The sequence below is a fragment of the Moschus berezovskii genome, chromosome 2 (genome assembly GCF_049115385.1).
Source record: "Moschus berezovskii isolate FMDL1 chromosome 2, NW_MosBer_1.0, whole genome shotgun sequence".
NCBI lineage: Eukaryota > Metazoa > Chordata > Mammalia > Artiodactyla > Moschidae > Moschus > Moschus berezovskii.
Window position 1 is genome coordinate 11,345,641 of NC_142461.1, and position 25,361 is coordinate 11,371,001.

Consider the following 25,361-nt stretch of genomic DNA (forward strand, 5'->3'; position numbering starts at 1 on the left):
AATCCAAATAGCTGATGCCACATAGTGGGTTAAAGTTTCATCAATGCCATTTTTATCCTCTTCTCATTTCCCTTTTTCCCTCATCCATACAATCTTTTTGCTCAATTATTTTTTTCCACATCCGCTCATCTCCATTCAGCTAATTCTCGTTTTCATCTTGGCTTACCTTTCCCACTGTGCTGTGAAGACCTGCCTAGTCCCTTAACTCAGGCAGAGAGAAACCCTTTGTCTTTCTTAACTGAAACTTTCCTCTTCACTGTAATTTTTATAACTAATTCCTCAAATCTAGAAACATCTCCTGACCACTGCCTGCCTGCTAAGTCGCTTCAGTCGTGTCCGACTCTGTGTGACCCTACGGACAGCAGCCCACCAGGTTCCTCCATCCACAGGATTCTCTAGGCAAGAATACTGGAGTGGGTTGCCACTGCCTTCTCTACCAGTTTCAGTTCAGTTCAGTTCAGTCGCTCAGTCGTGTCCTCCTCTTTGCGACGCCATGAATCACAGCACACCAGGCCTTCCTGTCCAACACCAACTCCCGGAGTTCACTCAAACTCATGTCCATCGAGTCGGTGATGCCATCCAGCCATCTCATTCTCTGTCGTCCCCGTCTCCTCCCATCCCCAATCCCTCCCAGCATCAGACTCTTTTCCAGTGAGTCAACTCGTCGCATGAGGTGGCCAAAGTATTGCAGTTTCACCTTCAGCATCAGTCCTTCCAGTGAAAACCCAGGATTGATCTCCTTTAGAATGAACTGGTTGGATCTCCTTGCAGTCCAAGGGACTCTCAAGAGTCTTCTCCAGCACCACAGTTTAAAAACATCAATTCTGCGGCGATCAGCTTTCTTCACAGTCCAACTCTCACATCCATACATGACCACGGGAAAAACCATAGCCTTGACTAGACGGACTTTTGTTGGCAAAGTAATGTCTCTGCTTTTCAATATGCTATCTAGGTTGGTCATAACTTTCCTTCCAAGGAGTAAGCGTCTTTTAATTTCCTGGCTGCAGTCAGCATCTGCAGTGATTTTGGAGCCCAAAAAAATGAGGCTAATTACTTTACATTATTGTAGTGGCTTTGCCATACATTGACATGAATCTGCCCCGGTTGTACATGTGTTCCCCATCTTCCCCCTCCCACCTCCCTCCCCATCCCATCCCTCTGGTTCATCCCAGTGCACCAGCCTCGAGCATCCTGTATCATGCATTGAACCTGGACTGGCGATTCGTTTCACATATGATAATATACATTTCCATGCCAGTTTACCTGTATCTAAAAGTGATAGGTTCTCCTGCCCCTCTGCCTGACCACTAGGGCACCCTTAAGTACTTACTATCTTTGGAAAAAAAAAAAAAAGCTTTAAGAGAAAACAAAAAGAATTCCGATAGCTCCCATTCCCTAGCCTGAGGTCTTTTGTTTCATGGGTCTGAAAGCAGTCCTGCTGGCATAATTTCCGTTTCTTTCTCCCATAAACACAGTCCAACATATTGCAGGCTTGTAAACATTACATTACTTCATGTCATATATATAGCCTTGGTGATGTAGAAGCACGTCAGAACCTCTCCCATTTTTTAAGAAACTGTGATGCTTAAAATGTAAACATTGTGGGGTCATTTAAGTATGTAAAGAATCTTAAGTGGGGCAAGAAGAAGCCAAATATATTAAGCACCTTCAATCATCAGGCTATAATTTAGAGATTTCTCTTATTTAATCCTCACAAAAACTCTGCGTAATTATCTCTGTATCATATAAGTTAAGTAACTTGTTCAGAGTCTCAGTAAATGGAAAAACTGAAATTGTCCTCAGTTACATATATGTAATTCCAAAACCTTGCTTTCTCTCTGGGGTAAGCCATGCAGCCTTCTGGAAGTAGGGGCAGGCAAGGGACAACAGTTGCTGTATTTGATGGAGAATAAATAGGTGGCAGGGTTGTTCATTTTTTGCCTCCAATGAGCAAGCCACAGAAAGAAAGCAGTGTTACTGGGAGTCAGGGATGGCAGTACCAGTGGCTCCCCCTTAACTTTAGCCTATGTCTTTCAGCCTGTTCTTCCAGTTAGTTCACTTGAAGTAGACGTGCTTTCTGCTTGAGCCTAGCAGTTGTGATTATATGAGGATCTGTGTAAACACTTACCTGACACGTTTGTCTTCTTTCAAAGTTGTTACCGCTTGCAAAGCAGTAAATTCTCAAAAACCATCCTAAGATGCCATTTTTTTTTCCCGTGGAATTGAGAGTTTCATAGCAATTCTCAAGATTGTTTAGAATGATAGATTAGTCTATGGCCTGTATATTTATTCCATCCTTCATCTGTGATACTTTTCACCTTAACTGCCTTTTGTTACTATGGGGTTGGCCAAAAAGTTCCTTCAGTTTTAAGGTGAAAGTAAAAGACACATTTCTCATTTTCACCAAGAATTTTATTGAACAAAATGTTCACCATTTTGTTCCGCTGCCTTCTGCTATTTTTCAGGCAGTCTTATAATTCTGTCTTCTCAAAACTTTTTGTCTTTCTGAGCAAAGAACTTTCCCAGGTGCCTTTTACAGTCTTTCAGGGAACTGGAATTTTTTTCCATTTAGAGAATTTTTTAAAGACCGGTATAAATGGATGTCCAAAGGTGCAATGCCTAGATAAATCAGAACTTCCCAGCTAAGCTGTAACAGTTTTTGCCTGGTCATCAAAAAAACATGGTCTTGCGTTATTCTGATGGAAGATTGTGCGTTTTCTGTTGATTTAATTCCAGATGCTTTTTATCGAGTGCTACTTTCATTTGATCTGATTGGGAGCAGTACTTGTTGTAATCATTTGGTTTTCTGGAAGGAGCTCATAATAGAGGACTCCCTTTCAATCTCATTATACACGCAGCATCACCTTCTTTGAACAAAGACCAGCCTTCAGTGTGGTTGATGGTGGTTCATTTCACTTGCCCCACGATCTCTTCCATTCTACATTATTGTGCAGTATTCACTTTTCGTCACCCCTCCTCATTTGTTTTAAAAAGGGAACATTTTCATTACATTTAAGTGGATAATCATATGCCAAAATACAATCAAGAAGGTCTTTTTTTTGTTTGTTTAACTTATGTGGAACCCAAATGTCAAATTGATTGACATAATCAAGCTGGCGCAAATAACTTTTCAGTGCTTGATTTGGATATTTTGAGTATGTCAGGTATCCTTCACCTGGTACAGCATTAATTGTTCTCAAGTCACATCTCAATTTGATTGCAGTCAACTTCAACTCGTCTACCTGACCTTGGAGCATCGTCCAAGGAGAAATCTTCGGCACAAAACTTCCCAAACCACTTTTGACACACTCAGTCAGTCACAGCACTTTCTGCATACACTGCACAAATCTCTTTTTGCATTTCAGTTGCATTTTTACCTTTCTTGAAATAATAAAGCATAATATGTTAAAACATTGTTTTTTATTCCATCTTTAATATTAAAATGGCTACACAAAAATTCACCAATTCTGATTTTTTTAATACATACTGATTTAACCGCTGTCACAGTGCAAGCCAACAAAATTGTTTCGAATGAAGTTAAAGACAATTGAGTGCTACCTGTATGCAGGTCAGGAAGCAACAGTCAGAACTGTAAATGGAACAACAGACTGGTTCCAAATAGGAAAAGGAGTATGTCAAGGTTGTATATTGTCACCCTGCTTATTTAACTTATATGCAGAGTACATCATGAGGAACGCTGGGCTGGAAGAAGCACAAGCTGGAATCAAGATTGCTGGGAGAAATCTCAATAACCTCAGATATGCAGATGACACCACCCTTATGGCAGAAAAGTGAAGAGGAACTCAAAAGCCTCTTGATGAAAGTGAAAGAGGAGAGTGAAAAGGTTGGCTTGAAGCTCAACATTCAGAAAACAAAGATCTTGGCATCTGGTCCCATCACTTCATGGGAAATAGATGGAAAAACAGTGGAAACAGTGTCAGACTTTATTTTATGGGGGCTCCAAAATCACTGCGGATGCTAATTGCAGCCATGAAATTATAGACGCTTACTCCTTGGAAGGAAAGTTATGACCAACCTTGATAGTATATTAAAAAGCAGAGACATTACTTTGCCAACCAAGGTCCGTCTAGTCAAGGCAATGGTTTTTCCCGTGGTCATGTATGGATGTGAGAGTTGGACTGTGAAGAAAGCTGATCGCCGAAGAATTGATGCTTTTGAACTGTGGTGCTGGAGAAGACTCTTGAGAGTCCCTTGGACTGCAAGGAGACCCAACCAGTCCATTCTAAAGAAGATCAATCTTGGGTGTTCATTGGAAGGACTGATGCTAAAGCTGAAACCCCAATACTTTGGCCACCTCATGCGACGAGTTGACTCATTGGAAAAGACTCTGATGCTGGGAAGGATTAGGGGTGGGAGGAGACGGGGACGACAGAGGATGAGATGTTTTGATGGTATCACCGACTCGATGGACATGAGTTTGAGTGAACTCCGGGAGTTGGTGATGGACAGGGAGGCCTGGCGTGCTGTGATTCATGGGGTCACAAAGAGTCAGACACGACTGAGCGACTGAACTGAACTGAGAGCCATCTTACAGAAAAGACCTAATGAACTTTTTGTTCAACTTATAGGTGCTATGAGCAAAGCTTAAAGTTGAGGAATGCTGTTTCTTCTGTTGTACTGAAGAATAATAAATACTTTTTGCATATCCACTGTGTACTAAGTTGTGCCAGGCATTGAGGGTTTCAGTATAAATACATCATGGTTCCTGCTCAGTAGAGAAGTCTGAAGATCATTGCAATTTGTTTTCTGTGGTAGTTGTTATTCAGTTGCTAAGTTGTTTCTCATTCTTTGCAACCTCGTGGACTGCAGCATGCCAGGCTTCCCTGTCCTTCACTACCTCCTGGAATTTGCTCAAACTATGTCCATTGAGTTGGTGAAACCATCCAGCCATCTCATCCTCTGTCAACCCCTTTTCCTTCTGCCTTCAGTCTTTCCTAACATCAGTATCTTTTCCAGTGAGTCAGCTTTTCAGGTCAGGTGGCCAAAGTATTGGAGCTTTAGCTTCAGCATCAGTCGTTCCAATGAATATTCAGGGTTGATTTCCTTTAGGATTGACTGGTTTGATCTTCTTGCTATCCAGGGGACTCTCAAGAGTCTCCTTCAGCACCACACTTAGAAAGCACCAATTCTTTGGCACTCAGCCTTCTTTATGGTCTAACTCTCACATCCATACATGACTACTGGAAAAACCATAGCTTTGACTGTACAGACCTTTGTTGGCAAATTTAGGGTGATAGATCTGGTATGATCAGTCGTGGTTGGCTCTTTACTCTTCCGGTGCTATCTCTTGCTGCCTTGATATTTTTCTCACCTCTGTTATTTCTTCTATGACTGACTCAGATTTTAGAAGTCACTTAATTCACAATGTTTTCTCTGATCACTCAGGAGAAAGCAGAGGCCTCCACGCCCACTAATGTGTTTGTGTAGTACCTAGGCACTTATCATGCTCTAGTGTAGATCCTATTTCTTTGAACTGTAAGCACCTTATGGACAAAAACTATTGTTTTTAGTTCCAACACATTGCTGGGCATATAATCAGTGATAAGTAAATCTTTGTTTGAATTCTGCTTGAGTAACTAAGAAAAGGCTTGTAATAGTGGAAGCAACATTTGAACCAATTCTTAAAGGATGAGTAGGAGTTCCCTAAGTGGATAAGGAAAAGAAATTCCAAACCAAGGGAGAGGTTTATACAAATAAATGAGACAATGAAGTGCTTACAAGTAACTCACAGGGCTTTCTAATTTCCACTTGGAATTTGAGATATAGGTTATTGTAGGATGTTATCTCCTGTTCAGACTGATGTTTGAAACTGAAACTCCAATACTTTGGCCACCTGATGTGAAGAGCTGACTCATTTGAAAAGACCCTGATGCTGGGAAAGATTGAAGGCGGGAGGAGAAGGGGACGACAGAGGATGAGGTGGTTGGATGGCATCACTGACTCAATGGACATGGGTTTGGGTAAACTCCAGGAGCTGGTGATGGACAGGGAGGCCTGGCGTGCTGCACTGCATGGGGTCTCGAAGAGTCAGACACGACTGAGTGACTGAACTGAACTGATCTCCTGTTCAGAGCCAGCCAGAGTAGATAGAATTAGGTGGTGGAATAAAGAATAGAAAGCTGCTCACTCCCTCAATTATATATCCAGAAGTTGAAAATTAGTCTTTCATTTGAATATGTGTCTTTTTGAGCTGTTAATTTTTCTCGGTGGGCCTTTCCCAGAGGAAAGTGATTTTCTTCCCAACCTCTCACTAAAGTTCCTTCTTGAAACATCTCAAACTTGAGAAAGTGGTATGCTGAATTATTGTGAGGGAAATGTGATTGAAATTGTGAAGAGCTCACTCTCCTAGGTAATCCAATTTATACTGATACTTCAGCATAAAAGTACATTTATATGGAAGCATTACACTTTTTTGATTGATCTTGTAAACTGTTGAAAATATAAAGCATGTTGTCACATTATTGTCTGATGTGCTGGCCAAGAGGAATCGAACCTATTGTAAACGTCACTAAAGGTTTTGCGTGCTTACCCTTGTTTGCTTAGAAACAGTTCTTCAGTAAAATGTGACAGGTTAGAAGGCTTCATTTGCTCTCTAAATCTAAGCTGTGGGGTTTCCCAGGTGGCTCAGTGGTAAAGAATCTGCCTGACAATGCAGGAGACACAGGAGACACAGGTTCTATTTCTGGGTCAGGAAGATCCCCTGGAGGAGGAAATGGCAACCCACTTCAGTATTCTTGCCTGGGAAATCCCATGGGCAGAGGAACTGAGGGCGACAGTCCATGGGGTTGCAAAGAGTTGGACACGACTGAGTGACAGCACACACACACACACACAAATCTAAACTGTAGCTTAGATTCCTTTGCATATTAAACTTCATAAGACCTCTTTTGCTCTTTCCCTAAATAAAATCGGAAGAGATTCACAAATTTAAACCAACGACTTGCCCCATTCCTTGAGGCAATACTCTGTGAAAGGGAAGTATTCTAAAAGAAAGTATCTTAGTAAGTAAGTAAGTAAGTGTTAGTCGCTCACTTGTACCCGACTCTTTGCGATCCCATGAATCACAGCACGCCAGGCCTCCCTGTCCATCACCAACTCCCGGAGTTCACTCAAACTCATGTCCATCGAGTCGGTGATGCCATCCAGCCATCTCATTCTCTGTCGTCCCCGTCTCCTCCCATCCTCAATCCCTCCCAGCATCAGAGTCTTTTCCAGTGAGTCAACTCGTCGCATGAGGTGGCCAAAGTATTGGAGTTTCAGCTTTAGCATCAGTCCTTCCAGTGAACACCCAGGACTGATCTCCTTTAGAATGGACTGGTTGGATCTCCTTGCAGTCCAAGGGACTCTCAAGAGTCTTCTCCAGCACCACAGTTCAAAAGCATCAATTCTTTGGTGATCAGCTTTCTTCACAGTCCAACTCTCACATCCATACATGACCATGGGAAAAACCATAGCTTTGACTAGACGGACCTTTGTTGGCAAAGTAATGTCTCTGCTTTTTAATATACTATCTAGGTTGGTCATAACTTTCCTTCCAAGGAGTAAGCGTCTTTTAATTTCCTGGCTGCAATCAGCATCTGCAGTGATTTTTAAAGCCATCAGGGGGCCAATATCTTCCCCTCTGCCCACTTGTCTACTTTTGTTGTTACAGAGTAAATATTGAAAGTTCTCTAGCTCTCTAGGGATTAAGACTTTGCTTTCCAATGCAGGGGGTACAGGTTTGATCCCTGGTCAGGGACCTGGGATCCCACATGCCTCACCACCACAAAACCAAAGCATAAAATCAATATTGTAACAAATTCAATAAAGATTTTAAAAATGGTCCACATTAAAAAAAAATCTTAAAAAAGAACATAAATATTGATTGTTAGAATGAAACTGAGACATGCTGGTTAGGGAACATTTGTTGGTTTGGTACATCAGTTAGTTCAGTCTCTCAGTCGTGTCCGACTCTTTGCAACACCACAGATTGCAGCAGGCCATGCTCCCTGTGTACCAACTCCCGGAGCTTGCTCAAACTCATGTCCATTGAGTCAATGATGCCATCCAACCATCTCATCCTCTGTCGTCCCTTTCTCCTCCTGCCTTCAATCTTTCCCAGCATCAGGGTCTTTTCCAGTGAGTCCGTTCTTCCCATCAGGTTTCCAAAGTATTGGAGTTTCAGCTTTAGTATCAGTCCTGCCAATGAATATTCAGGGTTGATTTCCTTTAGGATGGACTGGGTTGATTTCCTTGCTGTCCAAGGGACTCTCAAGAGTCTTCTCCAACACCACAGTTCAAAAACATCAATTCTTTGGTGCTCAACTTTCTTTATGGTCCAACTCTCATATCCATACATGAGTACTGGAAAAACCATACCATAGCTTTGACTAGACAGACCTTTGTCGGCAAAGGAATGTCTCTGCTTTTTGATATACTGTCTAGGTTTTTCATAGCTTTTCTCCCAAGGAGCAGGCGTCTTTTAATTTCATGGCTGTAGTCACCATCCACAGTGATTTTGGAGACCAAGAAAATAAAGTCTGTCATTGTTTCTGTTGTTTCCCCATCTATTTGCCATGAAGTGATGGGAGCAGATGCCATCATCTTTGCTTTTTGAATGTTGAGTTTTAAACCAACTTTTTCACTCTCCTCTTTCACTTTCATCAGTAGGTTCTTTAGTTCCTCTTCGCTTTCTGCCTTAAGGGTGGTGTCATCTGCATATCTGAGGTTATTGATATTTCTCCCAGCAAACTTGATTCCAGCTTGTGCTTCACCAGCTCGGCATTTCGCATGATGTACTCTGCATATAAGTTAAATAAGCAGGGTGACAATATACAGCTTTGACGTACTCCTTTCCCAGTCTGGTTTGGTACATAGGTGACAGAATTTCTGAGAGATTTGTGATTTTTGTCGAGTATGGATTTCCTTGGGAAATGATTCTATCTTTAGAAAATAAATATATCCTTAGCCATTTTTATAAGAACCAAAGTTGAGTCCTGGAGTTAGAATCAGGAGACTTGGGTTTTAGTGCTGTCTCTGTTAAAAAGCATTTAACCTCTTGAACCTTCAGTCTTTCTTTTATAAAGAGTAGGAGATTAAGCCAGATGATCACTAAGATTCTTTATTTACTCTTTGAGTTTCTTGTGCATGCATGCTCAGTCACTCAGTCACGTCTGACTCTTGGCACCCCATGGACTGTAGCCCTCCAATCTCCTCTGTCCATGGGGTTATCCCGGCAAGAATACTGGAGTGGGTTGCCATTTCCTCCTCTAGGAGATCTTCCGGACCCAGGAATCAAATCCGAGTCTCCTGCAGCTCCGGCACTGGCAGGCAGATTCTTGATCTCTGAGCCACCTTGGAGGCCTTGGGTTTATTACTATTTTCAAATACCCAAGATTAGCAGTGAGCCAAGTCAAGCTGGGCATTTAAATTTGGTAGATGGTAAACAGTAGCCATGTGAGATAAGGATCCTTAAATCTATCTGTTCTACTCTTTTTTAAAAAATTTATTTTTGGCTATGCTGGGTTTTCATTGCTGCATACAGGCTTTCTCTAGTTGAGGTGGGTGAGGGCTGCTCTTCCTGAGGTGCGTGGGCTCCTCACTGTGGCGGCTTCTCTTGTGGAGCCCTAGAGTGCAAGCTCAGTATTTGCAGCCTGCGAGCTTTGTTGCTCTGTGGCATGTGAGATCTTCCCTGACCCAGGGATTGAACCCATGTCCCCTGCTTTGCCAGGCAGATTCTTAATCAGTGGACCATTTGGAAACTCCCTGTCTGTTCTGTTCTTGTATGGTTCTGTCAGCATGAACTAGATTCTGTAGTACAGTTTCCGGGCTCTGTGTATATGTGTGTGTGTTTAATGTGCGTGGTTTGAACTAATTCATGATAATCCACACATCTGGGCTATTCCATCTGCTTCATGTTTCTGTCCACCAACTCTGATTGTGTTCAGACTTCCTCCTTGGCCTGCTTCTTCCAGTTTGCTCTCTGAATTCATGGTACAGAAATGTCATCCTCTTCCGTTTCTGACTAACCTTTTGGTAATGGCTGGATTTTCTGACATTACTTTGGCTGGCTGTTCCTGACCAAAGCTCTCCTTTTTTGACTTGTTTTTTCACTATAACAACAATGATGAGTATTGCTTGCATTTATTGAGAGCTTTCCATGAACCAGACACATTATAAAGTGCTTTATTTCTGTTCGTGTCATTTAATCCTTACTACTTTGCCAACCAAGGTCCGTCTAGTCAAGGCAATGGTTTTTCCCGTGGTCATGTATGAATGTGAGAGTTGGACTGTGAAGAAGGCTGATCGCCGAAGAATCGATGCTTTTGAACTGTGCTGTTGGAGAAGACTCTTGAGAGTCCCTTATACTGCAAGGAGATCCAACCAGTCCATTCTAAGGGAGATCAATCCTGGATGTTCATTGGAGGGACTGATGCTAAAGCTGAAACTGCAATACTTTGGCCACCTCATGCGACGAGTTGACTCACTGGAAAAGACTCTGATGCTGGGAAAGGTTGGGGGCAGGAGGAGAAGGGGACGACGGAGAATGAGATGGCTGGATGGCATCACCGACTCTGTGGACATGGGTTTGAGTGTACTCCGGGAGTTGGTGATGGACAGGGAGGCCTGGCGTGCTGTGATTCATGGGGTCGCGGAGAGTCGGACACGACTGAGCGACTGAACTGAACTGAACTGCCTTGTACTGCTAAGTATTGTTATGCCCACTTTACAGATTAGGTAACTGAGGCCCAGGGAGGTGAAGTAACTTGCCTAGTGTTCACACCTAGTAATAGAACTGCAATTAAAATGTTAGTCCGAAAAAAAAAATATTAGTCTGCCTCCAAAGCTCATCTTCTTAAACTATATGCTGTGTTTTCTTCATGATGATGCTAACTGTGATATGTTGAGCATCTACTAGGTGCTGGGGAGTGGCTTTCCCACCTTTGCTTTCGCATTTTCCAGTAGTCAGAGGTGCTATTGCACATGGTGTGCTTTTAGGCTAATAAATGTAAGGGCCAGCTTTGAAGGTATTTGACATTCTTAGGTTGGAGCATTCTTTCAGTGTAAAATTTCAATGTATTTTTCCTTTTATTCTTTCCGGTTTTAATGGTCAGTATCATATTTTTTTTTTTTACTGTTACTAACAACTGATTTTTGTCCAAGTGTACACATTTTTTTCTTACTGATGCCTTACCATTGTCATTTTCTTATTCCTTGGTGGTGGTTTAGTCACTGAGTTGTGTCCAACTCTTACAATCCCAGGGACTGTAGTCTGCCAGACTCCTCTGTTCACGGGATTCTCCAGGCAAGAACACTGGAGTGGGTTGTCATATCCTTCTCCAGGACACCTTCTCTAACCGAGGAATCAAACCCAGGTCTCTTGCATTGCAGGCAGATTCTTTTACAGATTGAGCTGTGAGGGCAGCCTGTTATTCCTTACCTTTGCTATTTAATCAAAAGCAGATAATATAGGGAATTTCTTGAAGGTCCAGTGCTTAAGACACCACATTTCCACTACAGGGGGCATAGGTTCAGTCCTCATGCTGGGAAGCATGGCCACAAAATTTAAAAAAAAAACCCAAACAAGCAGATAATAGAGATAAGATAATGGGGAAAGAAGAGCAGTGCTAATGAAAGGCAAAGGGAAAAATCCAGATACTAGAAATCTTCCTTGAATCTGAGTTTGCAGAACAAAGATTTAAGCTAAAAGCTCAGTTTCAGGGGTAGCTGTCTTTTGTTAAAGTAATACTAGGGCTTTGACAAACACAGGATTTGACCTCACTAGCGTTAGTATTCTTATCTGATAATAAGGTAAATAATATATTCTTCACAATTCCTGTTTAGTTGTGGTGATAATTAAAGGATATAGACAATGTAAAGCTCCTTAATATAGTGCTCAAAATGATTAGTTCCCCCTTTACCATCAGATGTTGAATTCATTAAATTGTATCCTTAATATTTATGTATTTGGCTGTATGTAAATTAGTTATATCTGAATAAAAGAAAAATCAGCATGCAGGCTGGCCCTTCCATTGCTGCCTGTGGTTAGCTGATACTGCCTGTGTGTTGTATGCAGCATGCAGGGCTCAGTTGGGTTCAGTCACTCAGTCATGTCCAACTCTTTGCAACCCCATGGACTGTAGCACACCAGGCTTCCCTGTCCATCACCAACTTCCAGAGCTTACTTAAACTCATGTCCATCAAGTCAGTCATGCCAGCTAGCCATCTCATCCTCTGTCGTCCCCTTCTCCTCCTGCCTTCAGTCTTTCCCAGCATCAGGGTTCAAATGAGTCAGTTCTTCGCATCAGGTGGCCAGAGTGTTGGAGTTTCAGCTTCAGCATCAGTCCTTCCAGTGAACACCCAGGATTGATCTCCTTTAGGATGGACTGGTTGGGTCTCCTTACAGTCCAAGGGACTCTCAAGAGTCTTCTCCAACACCACAGTTCAAAAACATCAATTCTTCGGCGCTCAGCTTTCTTTATAGTCCAACTCTCACATCCATACATGACTCCTGGAAAAATCATAGTTTTGACTAGAATGACCTTTGTCGGCAAAGTAATGTCTCTGCTGTTTCATCATATGCTGTCTAGGTTTTTCATAGCTTTTTTCCCAAAGAGCAAGCGTCTTTTAGTTTCATGGCTGCAGTCACCATCCACAGTAATTTTGGAGCCCAAGAAAGTAAAGTCTGTCACTGTTTCCATTGTTTCCCCATCTATTTGCCATGAAGTGATGGGGCTGGATGCCATGATCTTAGTTTTCTGAATGTTGAGTTTTAAGCCAACTTTTTCACTCTCCTCTTTCACTTTCATCAAGAAACTCTTTAGTTTTTCTTCACTTTCTGCCATAAGGGTGGTGTCATCTGCATATCTGAGGTTATTGATATTTCTCCCAGCAATCTTTATTCCTCAAGATTATTATTGAACTTAAGCAGAAAGAGATGTATTACAAGTTGTTGTTCAGTTGCTAAGTCGTGTCTGACTCTTTCGTGACCCCATGGACTTTAAGCCCTCCAGGCTCCTCTGTATGTGGGATTTCCCAGGCAAGAATACTGGAGTGAGTTGCCTTCTCCAAGAGATCTTCTCAACCCAGAGATCAAACCCACATCTTCTGCATTGACAGGTGGATTCTTTACCATTGAGTCACTAGGGAAACCTGAAGTATTATGTAATATCTTACAAATGTTTATTTCAATTTTCCTATTTTAGTGAGCCAGATTTTCAGATATATTTCTTTTTATTTTTATAAAGTCTATTTAGTTCTAAAATATTGTTTCTGTGGGAGAGGGTGAAGGTGGAATGATTGGAGAGAATGGAATTGTAGCATGTATATTATCATAAGTGACCAGTCCAGGTTCGACGCATAAATTTTCCTCTGTTCATTTCTTTGCATTTGTGCTTTTTTAATAAAATTCTTTTTCAGAAATAAAAAATAAATAAATAAATAAAATATTGTTTCTAATGTTATTAATTCCAAGTACACAAATCTCATTCTGCTCTGAGTATGCTCTCACAGGTAGGAAATACAGTTTTAGGGCAAGCAGTGAAGAGTCGGAATGGTCTGATTTTGAGGCAAGCCTGTGTCTAGAACATACCTTTGAATGGACTTCTGCTCCCATCAGCCTGCTTATGCATAACCCTGGTATTTTTTGTGTGATTAAATTAAAATTAAATCGAAGTCTTTGGTAGTCTCACTTCATGACTGGGAATCTGGAAAGTTGTAACCCAGCTCAGTGTCAGGAAAAGTAGGTGTGGACTTTTAGGGCTGTGCCTCTCAGCAGCTAGAATGTGGTTGGCAGTCTCCTCCCCTTCCTGCCCTGGAGCTCTTCACAGTGTGCACTCTGGAATGACAGGCATTCCTGTGTGAAGAGAGCCAGCGTGAAGACAGATTTGTGAGAACCACCAGTGCCTGGCCCGGGCGGGATACAGGGAAACAGAAACTCCTACAGATTAACTGACCTGGTGTCGTGTCCTGATGTCTGGCGGTGACACTGAGAGAGGAGTGCACGACCCCTCCTTATGTGGATTTATCATTTAAGAAAAGTTTGCTTTGGTCCGGGACAATCTGCTGTTGTGAGACACATCAGACAACATAATCATGGGGCAAGCTGACATCTCCAGACCGGTAAATCCAGATGGAGTCGGTGAGTAATAGGCAACGAAACAAAATCTTGACAGAGGCAAGGCAGATTTACAGGTGAAGTTGAATATTTTATAGGAATTTGAATGTGAGGATTTTGATGTTTCTAACTTTAGGATGTTTAATCACTTTGTGAAGAATAAATGAAGAAATATGTTAATTTTTCATTCAGTTATATTAATTTACAACTCATAATTTTGTTTTACTTGATCCTTTTGGACTTTTAAGATAATGTTGCTAGGAAACCATCTGTTAATTTCTTAACCCTTGCAGAAAATAAGTGCTACAAGAACTTGTGGTGTTTTACTGCTGTTTTACAGGACTTGAACTGTTGATATACACATGTGGTATAGAACTAGAATTGTTGTCTTCTATAAACAGGACATGTTTTGTTTTGGTTTGATTTGTTTTTTTGGCCTTGGCATGAGGGATCTTAGTTCCTGAACCAGTACCACCGTGCCCCCTACAGTGGAAGCACAGAATCCTAACCACTGGACGGCCGGGGAATTCCCAACAGGACCATTTTTAAGATTTGAATTAATTTTTTAGACTCAGTTGTACATTTTCCAAATAAGTCTTAAGCTTCTTCCATTGTGCTGGTGTTTCCGTTTCTCATAAGGCAACATTTGGTATAAACATTTCTGAAGTCAGTGCTATGCATTTGAAGTGTTATTGTCTCAGAAATAGTTAGAGACCAGGCTGATCATTTTAAGTGTAGCCAGAGTTTCAAAGAATATAAGTGAAATGGAAGTTCACTGTCACTGAGACTCATTTTCCTAACATTGTGGGGTTTTGTATAAGATGAGGATGGAAAGTTGGAAAAGATAGATTTAAGTGGATATTCATTAAAGGGTTGTTAAATATAAACAGAGCAGGGGAAAAACTGTGAATCATTTCTTGACATTATACTTTTTAAAAAAAGGTTTATACCTTGTTATACCTTCTCTTTGATTTATGAAACACCATAAAATATGTTCAGTCCCAGGCTACTCTTTTTTTCCCCCAGAAATAAAAAATGTTAGTGACTTTAAAGAAAGCCATGAAGTGTGGGAACACAGGTAACACTCCCAAATGTGTCTTGTGATTTAATGTAATTTCATTTCTAGAGGTGTGTTTTCCCCTGAGGACTTGCCAGATGAAATTCCTACAAAGTAATTTTCATGTTTTATTGAAACTTGGGCATGTCAATTGCAAAGTAAGCCATTCAGCCACAGATTTTTAGAACTGAAATCAGAACTTGACTGACTTTACTTTGATCACCAGGGCTGAGTCTGTATCAATTCAGTAGCTCACTTTTTTTCTTAATGAAATATTTTATAGGTAGAGAAGGGTATAGAGGAGAACATAAAGGACCCTCTGGGGCTTCTGCTTACTTAAGAGATGAAATTAAAAATGGAGATATTCCCCCCATCCCCTCTCTCTATGCCCACACTCCCTTATGATAGCATTTTGCTTCTTTGCTCCCAAAGGTAACCACTCTCCAGAATTTAGTCAATTCCCTTTTGGGCCTCTAAATTTTCCTGTGGTTTGTACTACAAAGATAGTTTTTTGTTAATAAGTCAGGATGTAAATCATGCTAGGCATTTATCTATGAGATGAAAATGAAAGGTCTTTGAAAAGCAGGAAATGGGTAAACAGGTACAACTTACTAATGAGTGGTGATATTTATGCAGAATGCCCATTTAACATCTAATACTAGACAAAAATTTCATCTCAGTAGATAAAATTTGTAATCTTTTCTGTCTATAAAAAAAGTGGAACTCATCATTCATCAGTTTTCCTGCCTACCAACAACCCTAATAAAAGATTTCTGAAGTAGGGATTTCCCTGGTGGCCTAGTGGTTACAATTCTGGGTTTTCACTGCTATGATCTGGGTTTAATCCCTGGTTCTTGAACTGAGATCCTACAAGATGCACAGTGCAGCTGGAAAAAAAAAAAAAAAACCTATGAAGAAGAAATAGATATCACTCGGGTACCTAACTAAGGCTTTTATATTCTGAGTTTAATTTTTGGATTTTATTTCCCATTATCTATGTAATTCAAAGGTAACAATAAGCTATTTTCATGGGCAGACTTCATTTTATCATTTATAATTCAGCATGTATTCTATCTGAGTAAATCAGGACCAGGTCTTGAAGCCTCAACATTGATGACTTTGAGGACTATACCATTACTATAAAGTCTTTTACCAAATATAACAGTTTCTTCATGAAATTTTAAAAGCATTTCAACGGGTAGATGTCTGGTAATATATTACCAGATTCTTTGGAAAGATAAATGTAGAAAGTAAATTAAGACCTAAGTCGTCTGTTCAGAGTTCTCAGCCTGTAATATAGTAGTTAGTTTTGAGCTTCAAACTTGATGGTACTGGGTTTGGCAAGCCAAGTGATGCAAAAATAAATGAATTAATGTATTGATTTCTTATTATTTTCAAAGCACTGTGAATGTGGCAGACCCTATGGGTATAATTCCTGTCTGTGCCTTTAAGAAGTTAACTTTCTAGTTAAGAATTTATAATATTGGGCTTCCCTGGTGGCTCAGTGGTAAAGAATCTGCCTGCCAATGCAGGAAACATAGCTTCAATCCCTGATCCAGGAAGATCCCACATTCCGCGGAGCAGCTAAGCCCATGCACCACAACTGTTGAGCCTGTGCTGTAGAGCCCAGGAGCTGCAATTCTGAAGCTTGAGTGCCTAGAGCCGCCGTGCTCCACAACAAGAAAAGCCACCACAATGAGAAGCCCAAGTACCTCAAGTACCACAACTAGAGTAGCCCCTGCTTGCCTCAACTAGAGAAAAGCCTGCGCAGCAACAGAGACCCAGCGCAGCCAAAAGCAAACAAATAAATTTTAAAAGAATGTAAAATATTAAAATTTTTACATATTTTAGAATTTGTATAAGACTTTCCATTTTTTAAGGTTGTTAGACACCCATGGCTTGTAATGGAAGTATCGAGGTGTTAACCAAGAAGAGTCTGCTTTCAAATAAATAACCTCTGCAGGAGAACTCACATGCAAATTTATGAGATGTTGTTTAGAAACAAGTATTTTTACTGTAGGTTCTTTCTAACAACCGGTGAGCCAATAGAGAATTTGAACACAGAGTAAGAATTTATGCTGTGGTGTCCATTCAAGGAAATAAACAGTTTTCCTCAGCAGTTCATATTTTAAAAAATCCTAAAATGAAATATATGTATAGGAGAGGTCTGTAGGTTTACTGAGATAGGGACTTCCGTGGTAGTCCAGTGGTTAAGACTCCATGCTCCCACTGCAGGGGACACAGATTCAATCACTGGTTAAGGAACTAAGATCCTGTAAGCCATGCTCTGTGGCCAAAAATAAAAATTACTGAGATAAAACTTTCAAATAATACTCTGTAATTCTCAATCAATGTAAAAGCTGTTTCTGTGTTCACTGGAATCTTTTACTATGTTATCATATTAAAACAAACACTTAATTATCACATGTCCCTAAATTAGGCAGAAAGAATTTTAATAAATTCTACCTAACCATTTAGTCTAGAACTATCCTTCTCTTTCTGTCTTTCCATTCCCCCTGTCTAGCTCTTTTTTTTTGGCCCCATCATGTACCTTTCACTCACTAATTGCCCTCTCCCCCCTGCCACTTTTCCTTTGTATAAGAATATGCTACATCAAAAGATATTGTATTGTCATATTTTCTCTTTCCTTCATTCCTTTTCCATCAGTATTTGATTCATTTTGCTCTGAAACTTGTGGGTTCTTAGACATGAAAATAGGAGTGGTTTGGGGAAAGGTGCTTTAGAAATAATACTGTTATTTGAAAGCAATATCAGTAAGGGGATTGGTGGACAAACAAATTTTAATATAGTTATATAAGAATATTAACATAGAAATGAATAATAGATGGACTAATTAAAAATAAACTTCTTCATGAGACTTGAAAGAACACTTGGCACTCACTACTTGGTTATCAGAATTATCAGACATTTCTCATACCTGTCTAGACCTAAAAATAAATGCTTCTGAGGAAGAAGGAACAGGATTACTTTCTTCATGTGATGCAAGAATCAGGAGAAAGTGATAGGGGTCTGTCATGAACTCCTTAAAGGATTTTCTGTTGTTATTAAATGTAGAATAGCAATCAAAAATTATTTTCTGAATAGCCCATTGTCACAATAATGTATTCCTTCTTTCTACTTGCTGGTTAATTTTGAGAGGTTTAAAGTTTTTTTCCATGAGAGAATATATTATCTGGCACCCCACTATAAAAACTTTCAACTTGTAACTTTTATCAAAAAATTATACACATCTAATTTGCCAGAGCAAAGTACCATAATTTCTTGGTGCAATGATGGTCAAAGAACTGTTTTCCTAGAGTTGGAATCTCAGACCTAGTTGTACCTGCAGGTACAGAGAGGTACAGAAGAGAGCTGTCTTCCTGAGTTCCTTCCCAATTCTGTTTCCCAAAGGCCAGAACCATGCGGTATTTCCAAGGGAAGTTATGGGCCTGTTGCAGACAAAGCGTGCTTTGTTTGTTAGTGGCAGGTTTTGCTTTCTGTAATTTTGTTGCAGTTTTCTAAAACAGTTTTTTTAATCCAATAATAATCCTCTTTTTGAAGGCAAAAGCAAGTGCAATAGTGTAAGTACCATAAATTAGTATTCTCCATTTAGAGTTCTAATGCTGTTAAAATGCTTGTATAAAAGCAAGATCTGTTTCAAGTTAGATGGGCATAAAAGGAGATTAAACAGAATCATGAGATTATAAAAGTAATTGGTCACTATATATGTAAATCAGATCATTATGCTGTATTCCTTGAACTTAAAAAAAAAGATAATTGGTGCCTCTTGATAATGAAGTGTGTGTATCTCATTGCACAAAGCTATGTATTTTTAAGTTTTACACTTTAAGAAATAGATCTCAAACTGAGACAGTCCCGGTAAGTTTGTTGCTTATTACTAAACCTAGTGAAGGGTAGTGGGTAAAGAAGACTGTCTTGAAACCTAAGTTATCCGTCAGCTACAGTTGCCTGTGCCTTAGCTTGCCTTCCAACTTGGATGACTAAGAATTGGCTGTAAATCAGATTCTAAAATGAACTAGGCTTACTGTTTAACCCTGTTTTATCCTTTATCTCTAGCAAGTAATGTAGGTATAATATGTATCAACAGCAACTAGTCAATGAATACTTTATCTGAAGATGAAAAGTGCTAAGTAATTTTTTAATAATACTATCCATTTATTTAAAAACACCTCAGAAATTCATCTGGATCAACTGAGCCTGAACTAAAAACATTGAGTTAAATACCAACCAGGAAAAAACTGAGGGTTGAAGAACGAACTGCTGGAACTCTACGTAATACATAAGAAAGAAGTCTAGGACTTCCCTCGTGGCCCAGTGGTTAAGAATCTGCTTTGCACTGTAGGGGACACAGATTCAGTCCCTGGTCCGAGAGGATCCCACGTGCTATAGAGCAGCTAAGCCTGTGTGTCACAACTACTGAAGCCTGCACGCTCTAGGGCCTGCGAGCCTCAACTCCTGAGCCCGTTGGCTGCAACTCCTGAAGCCCATGCACCTGGAGTGTGTGCTCCGCAACAGGAGAAGCCATGCAGTGGAAAAAGCCCACAATGTACAGCAACCAGAGAGAAGCCCCCACTCACAGCACCTAGAGAAAGCCAGCGCAGCAACAGAGACCCAGCACAGCCAAAAATAATACATAATTTAATTAGTTGAATTTACAAAAAGAAACAAGTCGTTGAAATGTGAGGTTCTACAACTTGAAGGAGAGAGTAAGTAGTTTAAACATTGGGGCACAGTTTCAAGATACTACTGAAGCTTCAAACTCCAGACTGTAATTTAGTTAGGTATCTCGCACTCGTAGCCTCCACCCTCTCCAGAAAGCACCAGGACCTCCACAGCTTTCCTAGTGGCCTGCAGTTACGTGACTTCTTTGGAACACAGAACCATAAAACTATAAGCAGCATTCTACACCCTGTTTTCTGGCAAACAAAGGGAAACAAGGAGGGAAACCACCTTCTTTTGGCTCTCATGGAAAACAGAATGGGACCATAAATATATTTCAAGTTCTGTAATTAATTTAAACAATGAGATACCCAAATGTGACTCCTGTATTTCTTCTGTGAAATTGACAATAGGAGGCAGATGGTCGTGAAATCAGAGTTGTTGAGAACAAATGTTTGGTTGATGTGCAAATTCGCATATGAGTGGTTTCAAACTCCACGCTCTAAGTCCTTTATTTAGGAGTATAGAAACAATATTTGAGGTGTAATTGTATCATTAAAAATTTTTTAAATGGTTTAGAGACATCTGAATTATACTTTTTGTTGTATCATTTATTCATCCATCAGTTTTTCTTTCTTTCTATTGCAGTTTTCTAAGTGGTGCAATTGAATTTTCTTCATGTCAGACAAAAATTCATAGTAAGAAACCTGAACAGTTTTAGTGGATTCAAGAATGCTACGGAGATTAGTGGCTTCAGTTATAATCAGCCACCCCTATCAAGGATTTGTGCATACTTTAAAACCCTTCATTCCACAGCTGAAAAGCTTACACCTGGTAAATTTAGATTACCATTAACTTTGTTCTCTAAAAAAAAAAAAAAAAAGAAACTTTGTTCTCTAGCTTCATGTATCACTGTTCCAGATCCCAAAGAAAATGTCTTTGAATGGTTTAATTTGCTTAAAATTTCAGATTGTGATTTTTATGTGGGAAATAATTCATTTTTATAGGAAGGAGATCCATTGGAAGGACTGATGCTAAAGCTGAAACTGCAATACTTTGGCCACCTCATGTGATGAGTTGACTCACTGGAAAAGACTCTGATGCTAGGAAAGGTTGGGGGCGGGAGGAGAAGGGGACGACAGAGAATGAGATGGCTGGATGGCATCACTGACTCTGTGGACATGAGTTTGAGTGGACTCCGGGAGTTGGTGATGGACAGGGAGGCCTGGTGTGCTGTGATTCATGGGGTCGCGGAGAGTCAGACACGACTGAGCGACTGAACTGAATGTTTAGGAAGAGTTTTCCATTGTGTGTTTATGTATATACTGGACTTTATTAACTGTCATGGGCTCTCACTTTCAAAGTAAATTTGTTTTTGTTCCAATTATAAAAGCCATCCATGTTCATTGTAAAGGAAAAACACACACACACAAAATATAAGAAGCTAGAGAGGAGAAAAGCAAATATCCCATAATCCTACTATCAAATTATGTTTATATTTTAGACTGGTTCCTTCCATTCTCCTTTTTAACGTGTAGTATAGTTTAGATAATGTAATATGTATAAATATATACCCTGTTTTTAACCTTGGATTATTAATTACTCTAGAAATCTAGTTTTAATGATTATACATTTTACGTAGAATTTTCAGTTTATTTATATACCCATTGTTATACATTAAGATATTCACAATTATATACCAGTCTAAATAACACTGTCAGAAATAATATCTTTAGGCAGCTTCCATCTTCCAAAGCTGAGTCTACTAGATTTTTGTGTGAATGTTAATGAGAACTTAAGCTGTTTGATCCTGGCCCCTCTAGTTCTAAATAATACTTTGTTCAGTTCAGTTCAGTCGCTCAGTCGTGTCCAACTCTCCACGACCCCATGAATCACAGCACGCCAGGCCTCCCTGTCCATCACCAACTTCCGGAGTTCACTCAAACTCATGTCCACAGAGTTGGTGATGCCATCCAGCCATCTCATTCTTGGTCGTCCCCTTCTCCTCGTGCCCCCAACCTTTCCTAGCATCAGAGTCTTTTCCAATGAGTCAACTCGTCGCATGAGGTGGCCAAAGTATTGGAGTTTCAGCTTTAGCATCAGTCCTTCCAATGAACACCCAGAACCGATCTCCCTCAGAGTGGACCGGTTGGATCTCCTTGCGGTACAAGGGACTCCCAAGAGTCTTCTCCAACACCACAGTTCAAAAGCATCAATTCTTTGGCGCTCAGCTTTCTTCACAGTCCAAATCTCACATCCATACATGACCACGGGAAAAACCATAGCCTTGACTAGACGGACCTTGGTTGGCAAAGTAGTGTCTCTGCTTTTTAATATACTATCAAGGTTGGTCATAACTTTCCTTCCAAGGAGTAAGCATCTTTTAATTTCATGGCTGCAATCAGCATCCGCAGTGATTTTGGAGCCCAAAAAAATAAAGTCTGACACTGTTTCCACTGTTTTTCCATCTATTTCCCATGAAGTGATGGGACCAGATGCCATGATCTTTGTTTTCTGAATGTTGAGCTTCAAGCCAACCTTTTCACTCTCCTCTTTCACTTTCATCAAGAGGCTTTTGAGTTCCTCTTCACTTTCTGCCATAAGGGTAGTGTCATCAGCATATCTGAGATTATTGATATTTCTCCCAGTAATCTTGATTCCAGCTTGTGCTTCTTCCAGCCCAGCGTTCCTCATGATGTACTCTGCATATAAGTTTTTGGGTTTTTTTTAAAGAAGAATATATGCCCAAATGGAGTTTGATAATGGGAGGCTAATACCTGTTTCATACTCTTCAAAGTTGGATTTAGGCAGATGCTGAGTGGGTCTTTCCAAAGAATGTTATTATAAGTCTACTTTCAGTCAGCTACCTTCCCTTCTTGGGGATATTCTTGAATGTAAGTAGGTAAGGCTTGACTGGCTGCCTCTTACTGCCATTTAATTACTTAAAGATCCTACTCTTCATGTGTAGGACATTTGATGGAATCAAGTTTTTGTAAATTCCCTCTGGTGTCAGTATAGTTGACTTTGGGGAAAAAGAGGTGATTTACCCTTTTCCCTTTTCATTAAGAATGATTAATCTGCTTCTCTTTCTTCTTTTTCTGAAATCTTTCATGCATGAGAACACTCCCTTGATTCAGAATTTATTTCTTTCAGCAGGCACCTAAGCAAAGAGTTCATGGGAATAACTTTATCAACACTTCATTTTAATCAGTTATAGGTGTTACTTTTGAATAATGGCTAAAAGTTGAGCTTCTAGAGCACTCTCAAACTAGTCTCCTCTAGAAATGCCTAAGAGTGTGACTTCAGAGTCCTCTCTCCCATGTGTCTTATCAACAACATGAAGAATCTGTTTCAGCTTGAAGCAGAATCTTTTTTTTTTTAGCTGTGCCACAGTGGCACGTGGGATCTTAGTTCCCCTACCAGGGTTCAAACCCATGCCCCCTTCCCTGGAAGCGCAGAGTCTTAACTACTACTGGACTGCCAGGAAAGTCCTGAAACAAGATGTAAAGAAATAAGATGTGCAACAGTCTGTGAAGAAAGACTCCAAATACAGGATATGATTCATAAATAAGAAAGAAAAATCTGTAATCCAATGTAAAAATAGTGTATAATAATGATCTAAATCATAAAAATTGATTGCTATATCCAGTTTAAGTACAAAGTAATAAGTTCATTTTTAAAATTTATTTTTTAATTGGAGGAAAATTGCTTTACAATGTTGTGTTGGTCTTTGCCATAAAACTAATGCAAATCAGTTATATATATATTCCCTCCCTCTAGAACCTCCCTCTCTTTCAACCATCCCACCCCTCCAGGTCATCACAGAGCACCAGGCTGGTTTCCCTGTGTTGTATAGCAACTTCCCCCCTAGCTATCTGTTTTACATATGATAGTGTATATATGGTGGCTCAGAGGTTAAAGTGTCTGCCTCCAATGTGGGAGACCCGGGTTTGATCCCTGGGTCGGGAAGATCCCCTGGAGAAGGAAATGGTAACCCACTCCAGTATTCTTGCCTGGAGAATCCCATGGACGGAGAAGCCTGGTAGGCTACATACACTCCACGGCCTGGTAGGCTACAGTCCACAGGGTTGCAAAGAGTCGGACAAGACTGAGCGACTGAACGGAACAGATGTCAATGCTACTTTCTCAATTCGTCCCACCTTCTCCTTCTCTGTGTCCACAAGTCTGTTCTCTACGTGTGCATCTTGATTCCTTCCCTGCAGATAGTTTCATCAGTACCATTTTTCTAGATTTCATATATACACGTTAATATATGATATTTGTTTTTCTTTATCCATTCATGCATTCATGTGTTGATGGACATCTAGGTTGCTTCCATGTCCTGGCTATTGTAACTAATGCTGCCAAAGTAATGACTTCTAACAGAAATGAACAAAGGATTGATAAAGTACCTGTTGAAATTTGAAGTCATTGTAAGTGGGTGGCAAATTAGTTTATGTGCTAAGTCTCTCAGTTGTGTCCAATTCCTTGCAACCCCATGGACTGTTGCCCACCAGCCTCCTCTGTCCATGAGATTATCCCAGCAGGAATACTGGAGTGGGTTGCCATTTCCTCCTCCAGGGGTCTTCCCAACCCAAGGATCGAACCAAAGTCTCCTGCATCTCCTGCATTAGCAGGCGGATTCTTTACCACTGAGCCACCTGGGAAGCCCAAATTAGTTTATAAGGAAGCTCTAATAAGATACCTAGCTTTACTATTTGTACCCTTTATATATTTTGATAGAAAGTTTCCAAAGAATGAAACATACAACAAAAAGTAGTCCAATGGTGGGGGGGAGGGGAGAGAGAAAACCAATGAAATGGCATGTATAAAGTCCTGAAATAAATTTAAAAACTCAATCCCCAACTGAAACTACTTTACCCAGTGAAAATATCCTTCAAAAAAATGGAATAAAATTACTCTACTTGGAAGCAGAGAATTGCAGGAAGAAATGAAGAATATCTGAAAAAGCAAGTATGCAGGAAATACAAAAGAATAGTATTTGTTAAAACCACAATAATGTGTTCTGTGATTTATTGTTTTATGTATGTATAAGTAAAATATGACAACACGAATAATGGAGTTGAAATGTAAAGTTCTTGCATTGTTTTATATGTTGTGAAAATACTAACTTAAATGTAGACTGTAAGTCAAGGATGCACAGAACAAATGAGGCAAATGGAAAATAAACAGCAAAATGGTAGACCTCTAACTGCCAGCTGTGTGTAAAAGCATTAGGTATAAATGGACTGAACATTCTAAAAGACAACAGTTTCAAACTAGAGAGAAAAACAAAGCAAGGATGTTATTAGAGCAATGTAGAGAAGTTCATCCAACCAGTCCATTCTAGAGGAGATCAATCCTGGGTGTTCATTGGAAGGACTGATGCTAAAGCTGAAACTCCGATACTTTGGCCACCTCATGCGACGAGTTGACTTACTGGAAAAGAGTCTGATGCTAGGAGGGATTGGGGGTGGGAGGAGATGGGGACGACAGAGAATGAGATGG

The 25,361-nt window shown here is 40.2% G+C and overlaps 1 protein-coding gene across 4 annotated transcripts in view; it reads left to right on the top strand.

Annotated features, from left to right (window-relative positions):
- PHACTR4 (phosphatase and actin regulator 4) overlaps nt 1-25,361 on the top strand; it is a 106,391-nt gene that overhangs the window by 46,307 nt on the left and 34,723 nt on the right. Inside the window, exon 1 of one of the 4 annotated variants that reach the window (XM_055398954.2) lies at nt 13,850-14,140. The exons of the other annotated variants lie outside the window; for them this stretch is intronic. Within the exon in view, the coding sequence (XP_055254929.1) occupies nt 14,095-14,140 (46 nt within the window). The 5' untranslated portion in view covers nt 13,850-14,094. Of the gene's footprint in view, nt 1-13,849; nt 14,141-25,361 lie in introns of those variants that run through there. 4 annotated transcript variants of the gene reach the window in all.